General features: G+C 30.9%; 1 protein-coding gene across 2 annotated transcripts; it reads left to right on the forward strand.

Moving 5' to 3' along the window:
* The first annotated feature begins 1,094 nt into the window (after positions 1–1,094).
* On the forward strand, positions 1,095–4,706 carry LOC126682136 (protein indeterminate-domain 5, chloroplastic-like). 2 transcript variants are annotated; one of them, XM_050377715.1, is made up of 4 exons: positions 1,095–1,300; positions 1,402–1,578; positions 1,807–2,203; positions 3,379–4,706. In XM_050377715.1, the coding sequence occupies exons 2-4, from the start codon at positions 1,419–1,421 to the stop codon at positions 4,517–4,519; spliced, it is 1,698 nt and encodes a 565-aa protein (XP_050233672.1). In that variant the 5' UTR covers positions 1,095–1,300; positions 1,402–1,418; the 3' UTR covers positions 4,520–4,706. The 2 variants fall into 2 exon arrangements, with proteins under 2 accessions (XP_050233672.1, XP_050233673.1); XM_050377716.1 differs by having other exon boundaries at positions 1,406–1,578.
* The last annotated feature ends 18,397 nt before the right edge of the window (positions 4,707–23,103 follow it).

Here is a 23,103-nt window from a genome sequence, read left to right on the forward strand (position 1 = left end):
TTTCAAATGATAATTTTTAAAGGATATTTCAAAATTAAAAATGCAAACATATCCGTCATTTACATATAAGTAATTTATCAATTGAAGTTATCTGCTGTTTTGAAGATAGATAATTAATTATTTAAATAAAAATTTATGATAAGTGATTTATCAACCGAAGTTAAATGCTTTTTTTGAAAATAAATAATTAATTATCTAAATAAAATATTTATAATTCCATCATCTACATAAGTGATTTATCAACCGATGTTAGCTACTATTTTGAAAATAGATAATTAATTATTTAAATAAAAAATTATAATCTTATATTTTCTACAAAAATATTATAATTTGATAAAGGTAAATAAGAAATTAACCCGTCATCTTCCTTTACTTTTTTTTAATAGTATTGAAATGATCAATACATATTTTGAATATTTTATATACTATCTATCCATAAATGTGTTTATTTTAAAGTTGTATTACATATATCATTAATATTTTATTTTTGAAAAATATATTTATAATCGGTTTGAAACTGATATGTAAAATGTTATATATACATTAGATACGGTTGATTTATATATGCTAATAATATATAATTTTATTATATTCTACTATTATTATTTCTTTTTTACTGATATTTTATTTATTCATTAGGAAGGGCGGAATTTTAACGCTTATAAGACGAATTGATCTTACTCTTATATCTTTTGAGCTATAGTTTATTGGTTTGCTTTTCTTAATATGTTAATACATATATGTACATGTAACAAAAAATGGATATCTAAAATAATTTTTTGGTTGTCCATTCGGTTTCTAGAATTTCGTCCTGACTAATCCGGATCCGACCCGCGTAGCACACCTGGCATGGTGGGTGAGTCTGCCAGCGGGAATTTTTTGCATTCACAAGATTCGAATCCAAAATCTTACTTAAGCGATGTTAAACCGCTTATCACTTGAACCAACCCGGTTGATGATATCTATAATATTTTAATACAAGAAAGAATGATGAGCATGTGTATGGCAGTCATGTATGTGGTTTATGTACATGTCAAAAAAATGATTGAGCAAACAATATAAAGACCTAGTTTCATTCATATATATATGAGCATAAAATAAAAAATAAACTACTACTCAGCAAAGATAAAAGAATTTGGTTGTTTTCTTCTCTTCTCTTCAGTCTCCGGATTGTAGCTGTCCCCTTTTATACTTTTCTCTTGGTTCTTTCTGCCTTTTCACTTAAATCTTTCCTCTTGGTTCCTTCTGGTTTTCTATCTGAGTTTTTAGCACTATTCAACAAGAGCTAGCTAGCTTTAAAGTAAGTTTATTTCTTTATCCAAAAACAAAATCAAGATTTTTTTTCTTTTTGTTCTCATGTCTTCTTCATTGAATTGTTGCTGAATTTTGATTTTCTTGAAGGAAGTAATTAAAGAGCTATGGCTGCTGCTTCGTCGTCTTCGCCTTTTTTTCGTGCTCGGGATGAGAATCAAAGCCAGATGATGCAGCCTAATTCATCAACTACTTCTACTACTTCATCAACTGCTCCATCCACTGCTTCTGCTCAAAAGAAAAAACGAAATCAACCCGGAACACCAAGCAAGTTGCTCATTCTATATGTGTCAATTCATGTATATATATGAATACCTAATAATCAAACTGATTTCCCCTTATTCTATATCTCAATCAAACCCTATTTTTAATCGTTTTCGGATAATTGAATAAGTTTTTTAATTCGGTATAATTTCATTTAATGTTTTCCCACATTCATTTCAATCTCATCTCAATCTTTTTTTTAACATAAGTTATTTTTTTTGGATTTTGCAGATCCAGATGCAGAGGTGATAGCCCTATCTCCCAAGACTCTAATGGCAACAAACAGGTTCATATGTGAGGTATGCAACAAAGGGTTTCAAAGGGAGCAAAATTTACAGCTACACAGAAGAGGGCACAATCTACCATGGAAGCTGAAGCAAAAATCTACCAAAGAAGTGAAGAGAAAAGTTTATTTATGCCCTGAGCCGACTTGCGTACACCATGACCCGTCTAGGGCTCTCGGTGACCTAACCGGAATCAAGAAACACTATTCAAGAAAACACGGTGAGAAAAAATGGAAGTGTGAGAAATGTTCGAAACGGTATGCTGTTCAATCTGATTGGAAAGCCCATTCTAAAACTTGTGGCACTAGAGAGTACCGGTGTGACTGTGGCACTCTCTTCTCAAGGTAATTAACTAATTAATTAATCATTTTTTCTATTTTCTCCTCATTCATCATTGGATTCGTTTCGCTTTCGGGTTCGTGATGACCGTCCTCAGAGTCGTAGCGTTTAGTGTGCGTAAGCGGAAAAAAACATCGGATTCGTTTCATTTGAAAGTGTTTGAGAGTGAGAGTTTAGCGAAAGAGTCTGTTATATAATATAACACAGTTGCATGTGATAAAGTGAAGCCATGGTTGGTGTTGTTGTCTGAAGAGAAACGAAAAATGAAAAATAATTAGTTTCTTGATAATAACGCCAATGCATTTTTTTGTATTATTATCTCTAAATTCACGTGTTGTTGTTAAAAGAGTGTCAGGAATGGGATATATTGTTACTGGGTTTGTTCTGATATGAGTTGGATACATGTTCTTGGGGTTTTGTTCTCTTATGCCTTGGCTCAATTCTATTAGGGTTTGTGGGGTTAATATTATGCTTTCTATTTCTTTCAGTTGCGGTAATTCAGTAACTATTTCTTCTTGTTCAATGTTCATGCATGTTCATCGTATTTGGGAATAGGGTTCATGAGAATATGGGTTCATTTAATGATTTTAGTTTCACCATTATGGAAAAAATTTCTGCTATGGAATAAAATGAGGGTTTTGCATTCAATGAAGCTTGTGTTTCTCTTTTGAGTTTCTGGGTTTTTTCATCAAATTAGTAATGTTTTCAGCTCTTCATTTATTGAACATTCAGTTCTTTAAATAGTACTTCAACTTTGATTGATTTATCTTCATCTTCTTTCTTTTTTCTATTATTGTTTTTTCCTGTATCAAGCTAATTTCACCATTCAAATATATTTCAGAAAATATTTAACTTTTCACTTGAGGGAGATTCTTTACCTCATTCAACAATTTTTATACATTGCTATATAGCCTTTTTAATTGCGGCTATTTAATATGTATTATTTTCAATAAAGTGGTAAGACTTTCTGCAATGTAGTCAAGTTTGGAGTTGAATATTTTGTTTATTAAAAAAAAATACCCTTTGGTAAAAACCTTTTCAATCTTGGTTTCTGAACTTTCTTTTACAAGCATAAGTCATTTACTTTACCTTAATTCTTCAGAGAATCTATGCCCTAGCTAGTCTCTTTTTGTTCATGCATATGTATAATTCTCATCATGGTCTAATGAAATTTTTGCAGACGTGATAGTTTCATTACTCATAGGGCATTCTGTGATGCCCTAGCGCAAGAAAGTGCTCGACATCCGACAGGTTTAAACTCCATAGCATCGCATCTCTATGGAAATAGTCACATGAGCTTAGGCTTATCTCAAGTTGGCTCTCCGATTTCTTCATTGCAAGATCAGAACCATCCAGCTAGTAACATGCTGCGTCTCGGCAGCTCCGGCGCAGCCAAATTCGAGCATATTATGTCTCCGTCGTCGAACTCATCATCGTTGTCGACAATGCCTGGTTCTGGCTTCTTCATGTCAGATGGAAATCAAGGTTCGTTTTCGAATAAGCCGTTACATGGACTCATGCAGCTTCCTGATCTTCAAAGCCCTAGTAACAACTCCTCAGCTGCTAACAATAATCTGTTCAATTTGAGCTTCTTTTCGAATAATAACTCCGGCAGCCGAATAAGCAACGGTACTGATCACAACTCCAATTCAAGCGGGGGGATGGTGAATTCGGGCGGGTTCTTGAATTTCAACGGCGGAAATGGCGGACAAGGAACAACCCTATTTCCGAATAATATGGGTGATCATCATCATCAAGTTGGTTCATCAGGTATGCCTAACCTTTACAGCAATTCAGTTCAACAAGAAAATATTACCCCACACATGTCCGCAACCGCATTGCTTCAAAAAGCTGCTCAAATGGGTTCAACTACCAGCAACACCAACACCAACAACAATTCAACTCTACTGAGAACCCTAGGAAGCTCTACATCAGCCGGTAACAAGTCCGACAGGCCACCGCTCGGGTCTACTAACTTCGGAAGCTGTTTCGTCGGTATCGGAGATAATCATCATCATCAAAGTCTAGGAACACAGATTGAAAGTGAAAATCAATTCCAAGGACTTATGAATTCTCTTGCCAATACTGCTGGCTCTTCCATTTTCGGAGGGGATCATAACAGTTTCGGAGGGTTTACAAGCAGTGGATTATCATTAGAACATGGTCATAACAGCGCCAATTTTAGCAATGTAGAAGATGCAAATAAGCTGACATTGGATTTTCTTGGTGTTGGTGGCATGGTGAGGAATATAGGAGGGGGAATGAATTTAAGCTCATTGGACACAGAGATAAAATCAGGACAAGCAAATAAACCATTTTGAAACAAAAACTGGCTGATCAATGGAGAAGAAAACAAAAGGGGAAGTGGTAGTTTAATTAGGTATATGCATGAATTAATGTATGTGTCTGAATGTAGGAAAAAGTCTACTCTCTTAATATTTGTCTTTTTTGTTGTTAAAAAGTGTTTTGAAGGATCAAATTTCATCTTTCATATAGTACTGTTTTTTATGTTTGTCAATGTAGTAGTAGAGGAATTTTTAACCTGAAATATCCTCTTCTTTTTTTTATAAACAAAAATTAATTGTTAATTGGTATTTTAGCTCTATTTTTGCGCCTATTTTTATGTTACAAATGGTAAAAATAATCAAAGATGATATTCTCATTTAGAAATGACAGAAATATTTTATGTATCCATATATTTTTACCGAAATGAAAAATATAATTTTAAAAACATTTATGACAAGTTAATCCGTTATTAATGTAATTTATGACAAATAAATTTAAATTTCAATATAGACTTATTTTTAAAATTTATTTTTATAGTTAATGGTTTAATTTTAATTCAATGAATGATTATTTTATATTATTGATCTTTTCTTTCAATTAAGAAAAAGTTGGATTTAAAACGAGAGAGTTATATGTTCGAATATAAATTTAAATTAAACGAGGATTGAATAAATTTGACATAAATTTTAAAATTAACGGATCATATTGTTAAAATTATTTTTAAGTATAAATTTATTATTTTAGTAAAAGATGATATATATAATCATTTTGCCTCTCAAAATTTACTATCCAAGCTATTAGCATTTGCCACACTATATTTTTACCCATGGTACTAATATAATACTAAAATTTCTATTCATATCAAAATTATACCATAAATGTAATTTATATTGAAGTCTATGATACTTGGGAAATGTTTTCTGATACAAAATTTTATCCAATTACCATATGTTAGGGGTTACTAAATTCTATATTATTTTTAATAATTGGAGAAGAGAGAGCATTTGTTGGACGAATTGAACCTACGACCTAACATAACAGTGTGCAACACTTATATCATCTGAGTTATAAATCATTAGTTTAATAAAATTTACGGTTGCTAAAATATTGTGTGTGTTTTAATGGACGTTTGAGTTTTTACACTTGGTAACTAAAAGGACTTAAATAATGCAAATGTTCTATTGTTATTGTCAACAACAACAATTTACCGAAAATTGTTCAGCGACATACGATTGTTGATAAAATTAAAATTTAGTTATCAAAATTAAACAATTTAAAAGTCGTAAACTATTATATAAAAATATTATAATTTGGTTACTGTAATTTTTTTAACCCGTTATACGAGCATGCATCAACATTAGATTTTCCAAGGACCATCGCCTAAAATTTCAATTAAATTATGGTAGCGCCTTGATGTACAAACGGAAATTTTGATACCAAATTGAAACTAAAGGCAAAAGTTTTGTACCATACCAGCAAATTATCTCCCTGTATTATCCCTACCACTTAAAAATTATCACGAATCTAAATAGGATATTTATAAATTGAAACCATAACCATAACCACAACTCAATTATAGAATATATAAATAATTACACTAGTATTGAAGCACATGTACAGTAGAAAACTCACAGTAGTTAGCTCTCGTTTTTTTTTCAAAAATAATAATTTGAGATGACCATTAAATTATGAAACACCTGCTCTGGCTAGTTAATTAATTATGATATTGTGTAATTAAATAGAGTACATGTCATGAAAAAAAAAACATAAAAATTGACGCCTTATCTCAAGAATCTTTTACCTCTAACTACTTCACAACATAATCGACAAGGAACAATTCTCTAATTATTCTTTTTCCTGATGCAATATTATTTATTTATATACTATGTCTCCGTGTAATTGGTAAAAGGAATTAATTTGCTCACCTAATACTTAACCAAAACATTAACAATATTAAAATCCCAAAAATAATTGCAGAATTTCAGGTTCTTTTTGTTGACATTCTCTATGTATTTTCTTTCTAATTTCTTTTTCTATGTTGACTATGTTCAAGAAACATGCACTACTACGTTAAAAGAAGCTACAGTTATTTATTTTTTTTAAAGAAATTTAAAGAAAAAATGGGTAGATATTTGGTATATAGGATTCTTTTGAGAGATTGGAAATGTAAGGTCATTTTGTTTTGGGAGTGAGACCGTGAGACTGACAGTAGTATTATTGGAGAAAAAGGAAAAAAAAAGAAGAATTGTTCGTTATTGTAATAATAGTGAAACTCATGTGGCAGATTTGTCGTAATTGTTGTCTTTTTTTTCTCTTTATGGAATCGTCAGTCCGTGACTATACCAAAATGTGAAATCTTATTAGTAGATATTTATTAGCTCATAGTATTATTGTTATCAATATGTAAATATATTCTCTAATTAAACTCATTCATGTGAGGGTCATCGATTAATATGTTATGTATTTTTATCTTTCATTTACATGTTCTATATGATAAAAAAATTGCAAAGTATATTCACGGAAAAACATATGAACAAAAAGTCAACGCGCCCTCTAAATTTGTGACACGGGATCATCTAACTCTAATTTATACTTTTTTGAGCAACTAACTCCAAAACTTTTCAATTTTGGGTCAAATAACCCATAATTATATTTTTAAAATGTGTAAAATATAAATCGGAGGCGAGGGATGCAAAACAGTAATTGGATATTTCCCTAATTGTTGCGATATAATTATTTTAAATTTATTTTTTAAAATAAAAATAAAAATTATGGGATTATTTGACCCAAAAATGAAGAGTTTTGGAGTTAGTTGTTCAAAAAAAGTATAAATTGGATTAGATGACCCCGTGTCACAAGTTCAGAGAGCACGTTGACCCTTTGTTTAAAAACATATCATAAGGTCTCTATACAAAAACTAAGTAAAAGTTAATGGACCAAACTGGAAAATTTTAAAATCATGGATAGATATATACATTTTGTCAAACGACATATAATTGTGGGTAGATATATACATTTTACTTAATTTAATTTGTGAGTTGTTTCTTTCGTGATTTTAAGTCAACTGAAATACGCGGTGAATAATTAAAAATCATTTTTTATGAATACTTTTTGAAAATTTAGAATTAGATACTCTATTTTAATACGACGGGCATCACGCCATTGAGTCTGGAATTGATGAATTCACTACAATAGATATTATATTAATAATATTTTTACGGCTAGACTGAAGTTACCAATAAAATATATAAATAATATTTAAAATTGTTTATTTGGTTAAGTTATAATTAGGGGGTGTTTGGTTCAGCTTTTTGGTAGAGTTTTTGGCTTTTGCTTTTCAAAAAGCTCCACCAAAGTGTTTGGTGAGAAATTTTTCAGAGTTTTTGGAGCTTTTTGAACCTCCAGCAGCTACTGTTTGAAAAGCTCCATTTTGAAGCTTTTTGCCAACAGCTGATAGCTGTTTCATTATTTAGACAAAATTATCCCTATTACAATATATCATTTTTATATATATATAAATTATTTAAATTATTTTTAAATACTCTAATCATTTATAAATTATATAAAATTATTTTATTTATATTAAAACAAATATAATTTAATAATTTTTTGAAAAATTTATTACAAATTTATCAAAAAGTATATAAATAAGTTTAAACTAAATATTGCTTCTTATAAAAAAAATAATTATTAATACTTTTATTAAATAATATATGATATAATATATTCATAATTTAATAAATAAAAATAAAAATTATGCTCTTTACGGTCATTTTATATATAAACAGCTACAGCTAATTAAATCTCACCAAACACTTATGGTCTATCAGCTATCAGCTACCAGCCAACAGCTAACAGCTATCAGCAACAGCTAACAGCCACCAGCTATAAGAAACAGCTGAACCAAACAGGCGCAATATGAAAAAATATTCTTTATTAATAATAACTAAAATAATATTTTTAAATTTTATTATTACTATTGTTATATTTTCAGCAATATAATTTTTGTTGATTACTTAAAACAATATTTTAATTATTAGTAGCAACACATCTTAACTTTCTTCCCTTTACACTTATAATAATAAATTTAGTATTTTTAGCAGAAAAATTATTTTACAGTAAACTATTAAATTTCATGTAGTGGTTGAAGCTGCTATTTTTAAATTTATCAACTAAGTATTCAATGACTTATGTTTCTTGATGAAACTTTGGAATTTAGGTATTATAAGATGGGTCTAAGATATTAGCCCTCATTATTTGTTTTTTATCTTGTGATATAGAGCAATCAGCATATATATTTGAACTATATAATGAAACCTAATTTCATCTTTTAAATGGCAGTTGCAAGTGGGCACTTCCTCTTTCTAGGTAAGGTCTCAATCTTGTAGGAAAAGAATACAGAAGTAGACTCTTAGAACCACTGTTACAAAAGATTTCTCCCTATATATATAAATATACATATGCATATGCATATATGCATATATGCATATGCATATATGCATATGCATATGCATATATGCATATGCATATGCATATATGCATATGCATATGCATATAGATATACATATATGCATATGTATGTACATATATGCATATGCATATGCATATGCATATGCATATGTATGCATATGCATATGCATATGTATGCATATGCATATGCATATGCATATGCATATGCATATGTATGTATATATGTATATCTATATGCATATGCATATGTATGTATATATGTATATCTATATGCATATGCATATGTATGTATATATGTATATGGATATGTATATATGCATATATGTATGTATATGTATATTTATATTTTGTAAAATGAATAATCTTTATTTAATTTTACGGTATTGACAATATAATAAAGAAACAATAAGGACCGTTTGATTTAAGGTTGGGAATAGAAATTAAAATGAGAATGCGAACGGAAATGGAAATAGGAATGATTGTTTTCATTTTTTATTTGGTTCAAAATTAGTATAGAAATGGGAATAGATAAAGTTTAATAAAAAAAATATTTATTATTTATTATTTATTAAAAATATTTTTTTAAATATTTTTAAATATTTTTTTACATAAAAAAATAAAATTATTTAAAAAAATTAAAAAAATTAAAAAAATATTTAAAAAAATATTAATTTTTTTATTATTTTAAGTATATTTTTTAAAATAAATATTTAAAAATAGTTTACTTAATACTTATATATTTATTATTTATTATTAAAATATTTTGTAAAATTTTGATACTCATTCCTAAAAGTGCATTCCCATGGAGTAAGGGGGGAATGAGTGATTCCCATTTCCTAGTACAATTTGGCAAAACAAACACAAACAATGGGAATTATTCTCATTTCCATTCTCATTCCCCCCTTTTTGTGGCGAACAAAACGGCCCCTAAGTGTTTATCCCTTGCAATAATGTGACATGTCATATTTATAATAAGTCAATTAGCATTTGTAAATAGAGAATTACTAATTATTATTATTTTTCGGTAAATGGTGATTTTATTAGCACATCCACAAAATGGAGGATGGCAAAATTCTAGGAAGGATTACAAGAGAATAGAATTGTTACAGATGACATCTAATTTCTATATACACCTTTATCAGAATATATAAAATCCAGTTGTAAAACTTTAATATAAAACTCAGCTGCTTTGCTAATGCAGCTATTCACTAGAGGCTTGAAATCCTTCATCTCATGTCGGAAGAATTTAGAATTCCTCGCCTTCCATAACTCCCACAAACCGAAGAATAAAAAAAATCCAAAGAGAATGATATTTACATTAGCAACAAAAGACCATTGCATATAGAAATCATCTACGGACCGTAAAACCACCCAAGTCGTCGAGGATAAAGCGGAAAAAGTAGACCAAAACCGCCAAGTATAAGAACAACGAAGAAATGTAACTCGGACTCCGCCTCTGAACAAAGAAGGCAAGAAGATTGTTCTCTAGAAAGTAATCCCCTCTGTATCAACGTATACGTTGTAGGAGATACGATCTCTAACAAACAACCAAGAGAAAAATTGTATTAGAGGCGGTATTTTCACTTTCCAAATTTGCTGAATTAGCCCCGTCTTCTTTCGAATATCAACAGATCCAAGGATAAGCTGTTGGCCCAATTTTGTAGAAGCAAAGTGATCAGCCAAAAATAACAGTCACCATCAATTTGAAGCAAAAAAATAAAGATAGCAGGTGCAACAAACTAGAAAGTTGCTCATCCTCCTAGGGGTGTGCAGTATTCGGTCAAAACCGAATTAACCAACCAAACCAAACCGAAATTTTAGTTTGGTTCGATTTTTGGTTAATTCGGTTCAGTTTCAATTTTCATTTTTAAAAAATTTGGTTAATTCGGTTCGGTTTTGGATATGAAATTTCCGAATTAACCGAACCGACCGAAATAACCGAATTATATATATTTATAATGTTATCTTTATAAAAGTTTTAAAAATATTAGGTTTAATTGCGTAAAAAATCACAAACTTTAGCGTATTTTGCAAATTTAACATAAACTTTCAATTTTGGCAAATTAATACACAAATTTTTGATTTTTGGCAATTTTAGCATCGATCAATTTTTCGAGAAAAAAATGCTGATGTGTACACCAGAATAACCACTATTCTGGCGTCCACATCAGCATTTTTTTCTATTTTTTTGAAGAAAAATTGATCGGTGTTAAAATTGCAAAAAATCAAAAGTTTGTGTATTAATTTGCCAAAATTGAAAATTTATATTAAATTTGCAAAACACGCTAAAGTTTATGATTTTTTACACCATTAAGACAAAATATTAAGATAAGTTTGAATTTTTTTAGGATTTAGCTAAGTAACCTTAAAATTATACAATAACAATAAATTAGTATCAAAATTAGTATTTTTTTATTTTTATTTTATTTTTTAATAATTAATTTTAATAAAAATTAGTTATTTTGGTTAACCGAAATAACCGACCTATCCGAAATATTATTTTGGTTCGGTTTTGGTTTCAAAATAATTTGGTTCGATTACGGTTTTGAAAATTTCTAATATTTCGGGTTCGGTTAATGTCACCGAACCAACCAATGCACACCCCTACATCCTCCCCAATATGTAACCTTCTGCACCCAACAAAGCTTTCCTTGTTGAAACCTTGAATGTCTTTATCATAAACAACAGTTATATTCACATTCTGCAATCTGGAAATAGAAAACAAATCATTGAATTTGATATTAGAAGGATCTTCACACGCCTAAATGTCTTTACAAAACTGAATTTTCTCTCTGTTATCCAAACTCATTGTGATGTTCTTCTTGCAACAATCCTAAATCTGAAACTTCTTAAAGAAAGAGCAGTAAATTCCTTTCCACATATGAGACAATTTAGAAGCATCAATATTTTTAAAATCAAACCAATACGAAATACCCGAGCTGCTAGAGATGACACGAAACCAAAGAGAATTGGAATTATCATTCATTACTTTCCAAACCCATTTAAGAATGAGAGCTTGATTTTTCTTTCTCAAAGGAGAAATATTCAGACCACCTTATAAAAAAGGCAAACAAACATTTATCCATGCGACTTTGCTAAAACCTGAATTTTGAACATCACCACCCCATAAAAATGCCTCATAAATCTCTCTAAAATCATAATCACCGATTGAGGAATCCAAAATAACTAAGGTAAGAAATAGAAAGACTACTCAAAACTAATTTGATTAAAGTTAGTCCACCTGCTAGAGACAACATATTACCTCGCCAGAAGACAGCTGAGAAGAAAAATTTGAAATAACCGGATCCCATAACTTAACCGAATTTGATTTTCGTTTAGCTAAGGATTCTAAACGCTGAAACCAAAGAAGCGTTGTCAACATTAATACCGACGCTTAGAGATTTTTTATTAATAATTTGAAGCCCGAAAACCAACTCAAAGCAACGCAAAATCCGAAGTAAATTACAAACCAACACAAGATCATTAGGAATAAAAAAATAGAGTATCATCTGCAAATTGTAGGATAGAAATCGTCTTGGAGTTATCATCTACACGAATTCCTTCGATCAGTCCCATATTTTCAGCTTAGGAAAAAATAGCTTTGAGATCCTCTATTGCTAAACAAACAACGTAGGAAATAACAGATTCTCTTGTCGAACATCTTTACCCATAGTAAAATTAGTCATCGGACTACCATTTAACAAAAAGAAAGCTGAGCTTGACTGAAAAAAGAAGAAACCCAAGAAATCCACTTAGCATCAAAATTCATGTTGTCAAGCATGTTCAGAATATACTTCCAAGAAATAGAGTCAAAAGATTTTTTGAAATCAAGTTTGATGAGAAAATCTTGTTCCTTCATGCGCTTAACCAAATGAATAAGCTCGGATGCTATCATATGACAATCGTGAATATTCCTCCCCTTGATGAAACCAAATTAGTTCTCATAGATAATTGCAGAAAAAATAAGGGATTATCTATTGGGCAAGAATTCTGAATAAGTTTAAAGAATACATTTATGAGGTTAATCGGACGGAAGTCTTTAATATCCCTCACACCCTTCACTTTCGGAATAAGGACAAAGAATCCATATTAATTCCAAGAGGGAAAAAACCAGAGTGATGAGATTCAAAGAATAAATCAATAAAATCTTTCTTGAAGAACTGCCAAGACTTCTTGTAGAAAGATACATTGAACTCGTCAGGTCCCAGAGCCTTGTTGTCATCGCTATGGTGAAGAGTGGAGAAGATTTCCTTAATAGAGAAATCTATCGATTGAGGAGATGCCTAAGTGCAAGACAGAGATGATACGCATATTTTATATAGGATTTTTCCAAGTATTTGATATAGTATTATTGCATATTTTGAGGATATTATGCTTGGAAAGGTGTTTATTTTGTAGGTTTATGCGTATGGAGTGAAGCGAATCAATTTGGAGCAAATTGGAGAAAAGCTGGAAAAAGTGCCTAGTTTCTCAAAAGTGCCTCCAGACACTATTGAGGAACTGGCCCGGATTACTTTCTGCGAATCCTTTGCGGCCAATTCCTCAAAAGTGCCTCCGTACACTATTGAGGAACTGGCCCGGATGTACCTGCGAATCTAAAACGTGAAAATCCTTTTTCAACGCGGATTTGGATCCGATTTCAACTACAACTCTTGCAACACATCAAGGACTCCTCCACTATATAAAGACATCTCAAGATCATGTATTCTATCTAGTTTTTCATTATTTTCTTTTCTACAAATAATTTGTCTTAGGTTAATTTCGTTTTAGTCCTTAGTTTTATTTCAAGACTTAAATCTTCGAAGCTTTGATTCGAAGACTTGTGTTCCGAATTATTCCAGGTTTTTATTCAAGTATTTTTATTTTCAATCTATTGTTTTAATTATGTTCATTATTATTAATTGCTTAGTTAATTCAATTATGTCTAGTTAAATTTCTTGACTTGGAATATTGTGAGTAGTATGGATGCTAGATTTAAATTCTGAAAACTAATTTTTATATCTTTCTTTGTTAATGCAATCCTTTTTTATTGAGAGTAATGCTTGTGATTGAGTAGCTAACAATTGCATGAACTTAGAATAAATTGTGAGGAGGGGACTTAAGCAATTTAATTGGAAAAGGGTAACCAAGGCATAATTACAAAACATGAGTCCGACCACCATGTTTGCGTTATGTGGTCTATGTGGATAACTAATCGATAATGCGTTGTTTATAAATTGTCGTTTATCTTCTATCGTTCTGTAAGCCGTGACAGTAAGGGTGATTCGGGATAACGGGTTATAACCAATAGGCTAGCAATAATATAGGAATATTGAGCTAGTATCTTCGATCTATCCTCCATTGCATGTAACAATTAAAATTGATTGATATAAGTTAGATTTGTAAGGCATCGATAATCCATACGAAAGCAATATTCTGAGTTGTTTGTCGTTATTGTTTATTCCTTAGATTATTATTTTCTGTTTTTATTAGTTTTAATTAAAATCACACAAACCTCATCTTTGTTTGTTCAAATAATTCTTAATTAACTATTTTGGTACTAAATTCAATTCCTCGTGGGTTCGACTTTTACTTATCATTATATTACTTGATTTATCGACATCGTACACTTGCGATTTTGTGTATCAAGTTTTTGGCGCCGTTGCCGGGGAATTGTGATTTATATCAATACAACTTAATTAATTATTGCTTTGAACACTTTTTATTTTCTGGTTTTTATTTATTTATGTTGTTTATAAGTTTTCATCATGAATTTTGGTGAATCAACTTATCCATATGAGAGCTTTAATGCACAATACTTTAATATGATGGATTATAATATGCAATATAATCAATTTCAAGTTTGTGAATGGTGTCAAGGAAATCATGATTGGGCATATTGTCCATATTATTCACCAACACTACCTTCACCCGATTATTCTTATTGTGTTAATGATTCTTTTAACTCGTTTTCTAGTTTTGGTGATTCTAATATTCAGGTTGTGGTTGATGATCAAAAGGATAAATCAATATATGGGCAAGCTTTAGAGTGGGCTCGTAACAACAATCTTGAACATCTTAGTCATCCGTGCTTAGAAGAAGACGATCCGGCTACTTGAAATTCAAGAATCAATGAGCACATAACTTTAATTAGAAAACATGTGTTTGCACAACTTTCAAAAGATGATGATTGCTTATCGATTGATGATGAGATCGAGTCTAACCCATCATCTCTTTCTTGTGATTCTAACTCATGTTTTATAGGTGAAATTGAAATTGAAGGGAAAACACAACCACTCCATAGTGAACATATTGAACAATTTAAAAAATATATGGAGGAATCGTGTTATTTGGAAGTTCATCTTATATCTTCAAGTGAGAGTAGGAAAGATTTAGAGGATGAACAACCAACTATAAATGTTGCATATGAGGATGATTTGTCTTATAAAGAGAATGTGAAAGAGAGCATATTTTTCGAGAATCCACAAGAAAAACCTTATATTCTTAAATTTATTATTGATCCAAAGGTGATTCAAGTGGAATATGCTCTCTACTACCAAGTTAGAAGGGGACCGACAAGAGAAAAGAGGGAAAAGATGTTGCCAAGAACATTCCCTCACGTTCGAATGTATTCTTAATGAATATATGCGAAGAGTCTAGCTATAGACTCTAACTAAAGCGCTACTTGGGAGGCACCCCAAGACATATCCTTTATTTAGTTTTTTTTTCTTTTTAGATTTTTCCTTCACATTATTATCATGAAATGTTTTATGTCTATTTTGTAGGTCATTAAAGATGGAAAGCAATGACGACTAATGTAACAAAGAAGATCAAAATTATCAAATTTAGAAGTTACATCAACTAGGGTGCACACTAGGTAAGTAATACTTGTTTTCTCGTATTTGATTTCTTATATTTATACATTGAGGACAATGTGATATTTAAGTGTGGGGGTATTATTTATTAGACATTAGGATTTTTTTTTTCAATTTTATTTTCTATTTTAGTAGAATATTTAATTTTGAGAAAACTTTAAATTTTGAACTTAGTTTTTTTTTATTGTCCAAAAGTAGGATAGTTCATTAATTGATCGAATGGAACTTGAGAAGCATGTTTAGATATCCCCGTGTCAAGTTGAAATTATGATATCTTTAAGTTTGTTGAGAGCATTTGATTGAAATCATGAGCTTGGTTTTGTGTTAATAATTCTTATTAATTTTTTAGCATAACATTTAAGCACAAAATTCTATATTACTTGTGATTTAAAGATAGCCAAAATTTCAACTTTTATCAAAGTTAATTTTGCTTGGGTTTTAATTAAGTTTCTTGAGAATTTTGAAGGACTAACCACATGATGCTTTTTACAAACTACACTTAAGAATGTGAGATTTTTGAGCCTAAAGTATCAATATTTTTTTCTTGAGTGTGCTACTTGGTATTTATTTGCTAGAACTTGCAATTGTAAATCGATTTGAGGCCATATGAAATAGGTGATGATATGAGTGTGATTTGGGCATTTAGATAACCTTTCTTTTTCCCACTTAAAAAGACTACCAATTTCCCATTAGGATGACAGAGACCGAATTGACAGCTCTGAATGGGAGAAAATAGAGGAGGACTGCTATTTGTAAAAGCTCTTGGAATAAAGGAACAAGTGATGCTTGATGTCTTCCGAAGATTCGTAACAAACATTATCAATCCTAATCTCAGAAGTAGAATTTTTCATTGAATAAAAGCAACTGTATGAAAAAAAATTAAATTCTTATCTCCCAATAAATTCCAATTGAGCCTTGTTTTTTGATGCCACAATGATTCCAAATTCTTTGAGATTTGAGAGAAAGCAGCTTCTAAAGATGAAAGCTTAGAAATCTCTAAATCAGAATGAATGCTAAAATAGGGCTTAGCTTCGAGATATGAAATTTCATTTTCAACCGAACCCAATTTATCATTCAGGTACCAAAACAGTCTTTGTTCCAAACTTCCATCCTACTTCACAGCTCCGTTAGCTTTGAAACAATATCAAGGAGCGGCATACTTGAAGATAAAGAAATCCAAATATTTTCAACTAGAGAAGAAATGCGACCAACAAACGTTTATGATCTTGAAAGGTTTAGGATCCCGATTTTGCAAAACATTCGATTAATATAAGATAGGAACATGATCAGAGTGAGATCTAGGAAGAGCTTTCAAAATTAAATTTAGGTAAGAGGAGAAAGCTGAAGGAGACAAAAAACACCTATCAGTTCTAGACTTCAATATGCTATTCTGCCAACTATGGAACCTTCCTTACAAATTAATTTCGATCAAATTTAAATTAGAAAGAAAAGCTGAAAAATCTAACATGGAAGGAAGGTGCAGTTAAGTCTCTCCAGTGGATCAATAATTTCATTGAAATCACCCACCAAAAAACAAGTATAGGCAGAACTAAGAACAAGTATAGTCTGACCATATAACAGCTCTTTCGGCTGGAGTATTATTAGCATATAATAAAGTGAGCCTGATATTTACTTCAAACCAAGGAAAATAAAGATATATTCATCTAGTATCTGAAACAATAGTAGCAGGAATAATAATCTTAGGATTACAAAGCAAACCTCCCAACGCTTCATAAGGACTCACAAAATAATTGAAATTCACATTAAGCCATAAACTATGAATGTCAAAATCATCAAACGACTCTCATTTTCATTCAAGAAGATCCAAAATAAAAATATCAAATTTAGGCACCAATGACAAACTTGCAAACAAAAAACTTCCTCGACAATTCCACAATATAAAATTAAATTTATTCGACATAAATAAAATGATAAAACATGAATAGAAAGCTGTCAATGAATTAAATCAAGCTCTCTCTTGCAATTCCTTGAGATAACAGTTTTAAAATACTGGTTTTAAATTCAATTCAGAAAAATCCAAGCTGCAAGCCCATGTCCCAAGTCTTCTTAATCTCCTCATCAACTGAAAGAAAGTCTTGTTTCTGTTGTGAACTTATCAAAGTGTTACAATATTTGATTATAGAACCTGGAAAAAGATTTGTAGCAGACTTAAAAACCGATTGAAGAGTACCAGTAGGAGGCACTCTTTTAAATTTACGTCATTGAGTTATATTCACCAAGTCTGGGTTAGGATACGTGGCTCTTGAATTAATAGAATTGCAATATGAAAAGGACGTAGCAATATCTGCAACCAATTTTTCTTGGAACACAGGTAAGGAGGTCTCCGGTCTAAGATCTTAAGAGTCTGATTTTGAATCGTTAAAGTTCTCTCAAAATCACTAGAATGTCAGATTCATAACAAATAATATCCATAGCATAATTATTGACGATCACAGGAACCAATCAATCAATCCTTTATAAACCCGTCGAGATTAAGATTGAACCTGCGTCCACTTTTTCTTTATTGAAAATCAATGGATGAACACATATTGATTTTCCAAAACGGTTACCTAATTCTATTAAGAAACTCTTATCTCGGGCTATTAGAGGAAAACCAGAAAACGTATGCCATGTATACCTCTCTTTGGAAGTGAAAGCACCATCCCATGGTTTGCTATCCGGAAAAAAAAAATCATCTTCTAGGGACGAGAAAGAAGATCTGAATAAATCCATGTCTGCCGAGTTATACAATTCCCTCCAAGGAACGAAAGAGAACCATATGTAATACCAATATCTTTAAGAAAAGAAGTAGTATGCACAATATCAGTAATCCGCTTGACAGAAACTATTAAAGAGAAATAATAACTTTAGTTATCCATATCAAAATCAAAAACCAATGGTTGTACGATCTTGAATCTCTCATCGAAAGTTCGAATTCTCTCATTGTCGGCTTAGAAATAGTCTTGGACTTCACAACAGAAAAATATCTATTTTGAACGGGGGTAAATGGATATGGTTTAGGGTATTTAGAAATAAATGCCCTAATTTGCATTGCGACTATGAACACTCTATTCAAACACTCTGGTGTCTTTACTCGGCGGATCGACTACTCGTCGTATCTAGTTAGAATTCAAATGTCAAAACAATTGTCGTCTATAAACGACTCTTTTATTATATCTAATTCTATTAGATATAAGTTATAATCCCTTTTTCATATATCGATTAATTGATCAATAAATTAATCAAAGAGTCGTAACGTTTTAATAAACCAATTACTTTTCATTTTATTTCTCTTTTTCTTTAAATAGGTTTAAATAACCTATAACGTAATTAAAACGCCGTAATGTTTTAATAATCCGAATATTTCTATTTTTTATATCCGCTATAATTTTTCAAACGTCCAAACTCATGTTTTAATAGTCCATTTAAATTCTTTTCGGATCAATTAGAATGAACCAGATCAAATTGAACCAAATTAATCGAACTGAATCAAATCGAACCAGATCAAATCGAACCAATTTAGGTAAAATGTTCAAAAATCGTCCCATTGGCCAACCCACTGTGCGTTCGCACAGTCAGGCAATTGTGCGTTCACAGTGGCCGACTTGTGCGTGCGCACAAGTTGCCTTGTGCGTTCGCAATAGTTGCCTTTAATGAACAGCCTCTTTTCTCTCGGTTCCGGGCCACCAGACCTATTTCCGACTCCAAATTCCAATCCAAACATCAATACGACACTCAACTCTACTCGATTCCGCAACTTAAACTATAAACAGATACGAATTCGATCCATTCAATACGGTTAACGTTATATATTCGATTATAAACCGTTTAATATATAACCGAATTCAAAATAACGATTATTAACTCGAAGATTATCAAATTCTCAAAGAAATTTGAGTTAGAATCGAGCAGTCGGCCGATAAACGGAAACCTTAAATCTTTGAAAGTGTCGCAGCAACAACAAAAAGAAGACGACTCTGATTCTGCTTCAAAATGTGAAATGGTCATGAATATATATACATAATGGCTAAAGTATCATTGGTATTAAATCAATCATGCATTTAATCCAATTTCTTAATCAATCGTGCGTAGATAAAGCGGAAACAAATTCATAATTTCGCGAAATTTTACCCAAAAATCAAATAAAATATAATACGAATAAAAATATAATTTTTATTCGCATCCAACATATTTTATTTTCTAAAAATATTTAACGTTAACTAGATCCCGCTTAGTCCAAACTGATAAAATACACTACGTCCAAATTTTATAAAATTTTACCCAAAAATTCCATAAAATATAAAACATCTCGGAAGATTTATTGGGTATAGATCATTCTCGCTGAATATAAAAACTACGTCCAAATTTTATGAAAATTTGACGATAGCTTCTTAAATTTATTTTGTGAATATTGACACCAAAATTAGTTGCTCGGGACTTATAAATTATTTTATATTAATTTATAAACTCTTATTTAGTCCCGATAAATCCATTTTTTAAAATTCAAATTTCCAATTTAAATTTTAAATTCCCATAATTCCTATACACCTATAGGGACACTTATTAATTAATTTTACGCCTAAATTTAAGTAATTTTGATTCATTAAATCATTTTCCGTGATTTAATTTGATATCTTTAAATAGTCAAACTGGACCACTATCTTTTGACTATTAAAATTAATATTTTCGAATATTTTTTTTAATATTCGAACCCTCAAAATATTATTTTTAATATTTTAATTACTCCAAATTGACCTCGTGGCATATTCTAATCATTTTAAATTACATGTGTTACAATGAGAAAGACATCCTACAAAAAAAAAAGAATAAGTCAAGAATAATACATTCGACAAATTCATACGATATACCAACAAGGCCTTTCGAGGAATCCTCCAAAGGTAGCCATCGACACCTAACTTGGCTATTTACTAAAAAATACTATGAAACGACAAGTTAAAGTTAAGATAGACTCGAGAAAACTCAAAAGCGAAATAGGGGAATTTATTGTCTCGTGTGAGAAATCCTTTGGAAAATGCAAAAAAGAAAAATTCATGAGAAACAATAAAATACTTATGTCGCCACTCTACATGACATGACAAATTGATATAAGACCGACCTTTCCTACCGTTGGCGAAAACTAAAGCTTCATCGTTCCTGGATAAAGAAACGAAATAGTGAAAAACATTCCTAGAAGGGGTTTGCCCCCGGAGGCAAAGCCTATACAAAAGAAGTAATAATTTGGATGGTCCGGGATGAAGTTTTCCTACGAAAATATTTAAATCACTACAAAACTCGGTAATGAAGGGATCTAAATGAAACATAAGACCAGCCACAAGCTTCTCGTCAAAAATTACAGGCAAACCAGGGTAGCCAAACTTTCTCATACAAAAGTCGGGTCTCTAAACCCCATAATCCGCGGGAAAACTATATTTCCAGGAAATTATTGAAAGTTCCTCCTCAGACATAAATGACTTTATACTCGCCATAGCGGCGAACTCAACTCTCATCTTCTTCTTAGGCGACATCTAAAGGAGAAAAAATACACTAACAACAAATAATGAAATTCAAAAAGAAAAGAAGATCAAAGCTAAGAAAAAGTAGAAAAGGAAAAAAAATGCAAAGAAAAACCCAGAAAAACCCGGAAAACCCAGAAAAATGATAACAAATGGAATGCCTGTAAAAATACAAGAAAAGCTATGAATGTATCTGAGAGTTGAGTAAACAGGAAATCAAAGATAAAGATCAACAACAAAGATTCAAACAACTATAAAAAAATCGCAGAGAAAAGATGATGATGATGAAGAAATCAAAGAAATCAATAAAACAAAGAAATGGAGCAGAATTGAATTTATTAGAAGACAGAACAAATAAATGCAGACGGTACGAGGAGGCCACATGGCACAAATTTAAAGGCGCTAAGCAAACACGTGTCATAAAAGTGAAAATAAAGAAAATCCAAAAGATTCAAATGACAAGTGAAACGACTCGCTAGAAGATAGAACGATTCTTCCAATAGAAGCTAAAACAGACAAGGCGTAAATACCAGAATTTTAGCTCACTTGCGGGAGGCTAACGATGGAAATCGAATTCCACCATAAATATAATGGAACTGAGTCATACTAGATCCATTTACCCGAGTAAATCTAAGGAATCGCCCAAGGCGAAAGCCCAATGATAACAGCACCCGAGTCCATGAGACCTCGCCGTGCCTAGAGAATAAAAGATAGGATTCGCCTGAATCCTCAGCAAGGTTGAATCCCTTAGCTAGTATTCGATAAGATCCGAGATCAAGTTCAAAACGCGTCTCCGAAGACCTAATTATACGGAAATGGAATGACATCTAGAAGACCAGATATAAGGAATCACTTTCATAATTGAAAACATATTCATGTGAGAAAATAAACCTATTTAAGAAGATATTTTTAGATAGGACTCTTTTCGAATAAGGAATCATTTTCCTATTCAATGACATGCTACTAAATAGAAATCACTTTTCTATTCCAACTCATATCATTAGACACTATATAAAATCATGAGGTAATGCCTACAAATACAATTACATTAAATACACAAATACGTTGCTTGAATATAGACTGACTTAAATATTGGAGAATTAATCGGATAACCACCATCTGGTTTACCATCTACACTATTTTGTAGGTTTAATTAAAAATTCAAAAGACACTTGATCAGGTAGTTTGCAATTAAAAATGAGGGAACATTTTAGAATGAAATAACATTAAAAGAATATTTCAATAGGCTATTTATATGATTATTAAGTGAAGGTTATATTCGTCTAACCATATGAATATGGAGTGTGGTTATCAATTATGGAGTGGAAAAATCCCCACCCAAAAAAAACATATATCTATATAAATTCTAATCTAATCATACTTTTTTTAATTTGTTAATTGATTTTATTCCCAAAATTGTATTAAGATTTTTGGAATGATCTCAACCACATCCTATATATAATCACACTTCTTTTTTGTGGCCATGAATATCATTATTACTATTGGTACTCATTCTATGACAGAAAATTCTGACTTCTCATTAAATTCAAATCATTACTCAGTACATTCACCAATACAAAATCTTGCTTCTAATATTATCTTCAAGAGGCTAATTGAACAAAAATATGATAAAAAAAACCACACAAATTACATATATTAAAAGGTGACAAATAATAGAAACAGTGTATATCTCCTTGTATTCATTCAAGCAGCTTCTGCAGACTGCCTTAGGGTTCACGACACAGCACACATGTACAATAAACAAATTATAATAATTGATGT

The sequence above is a fragment of the Mercurialis annua genome, linkage group LG5, assembly GCF_937616625.2.
Source record: "Mercurialis annua linkage group LG5, ddMerAnnu1.2, whole genome shotgun sequence".
In the NCBI taxonomy this organism is placed as follows: Eukaryota; Viridiplantae; Streptophyta; class Magnoliopsida; order Malpighiales; family Euphorbiaceae; genus Mercurialis; species Mercurialis annua.

Excerpts from the sequence above, each read along its gene's own strand:
- LOC126682136 (XM_050377715.1), top strand. The coding sequence starts at position 1,419 with ATGGCTGCTGCTTCGTCGTCTTCGCCTTTTTTTCGTGCTCGGGATGAG. Across the intron at positions 1,579-1,806 it reads AAATCAACCCGGAACACCAA|ATCCAGATGCAGAGGTGATA; the intron begins GCAAGTTGCTCA and ends TGGATTTTGCAG. Across the intron at positions 2,204-3,378 it reads TGTGGCACTCTCTTCTCAAG|ACGTGATAGTTTCATTACTC; the intron begins GTAATTAACTAA and ends AAATTTTTGCAG.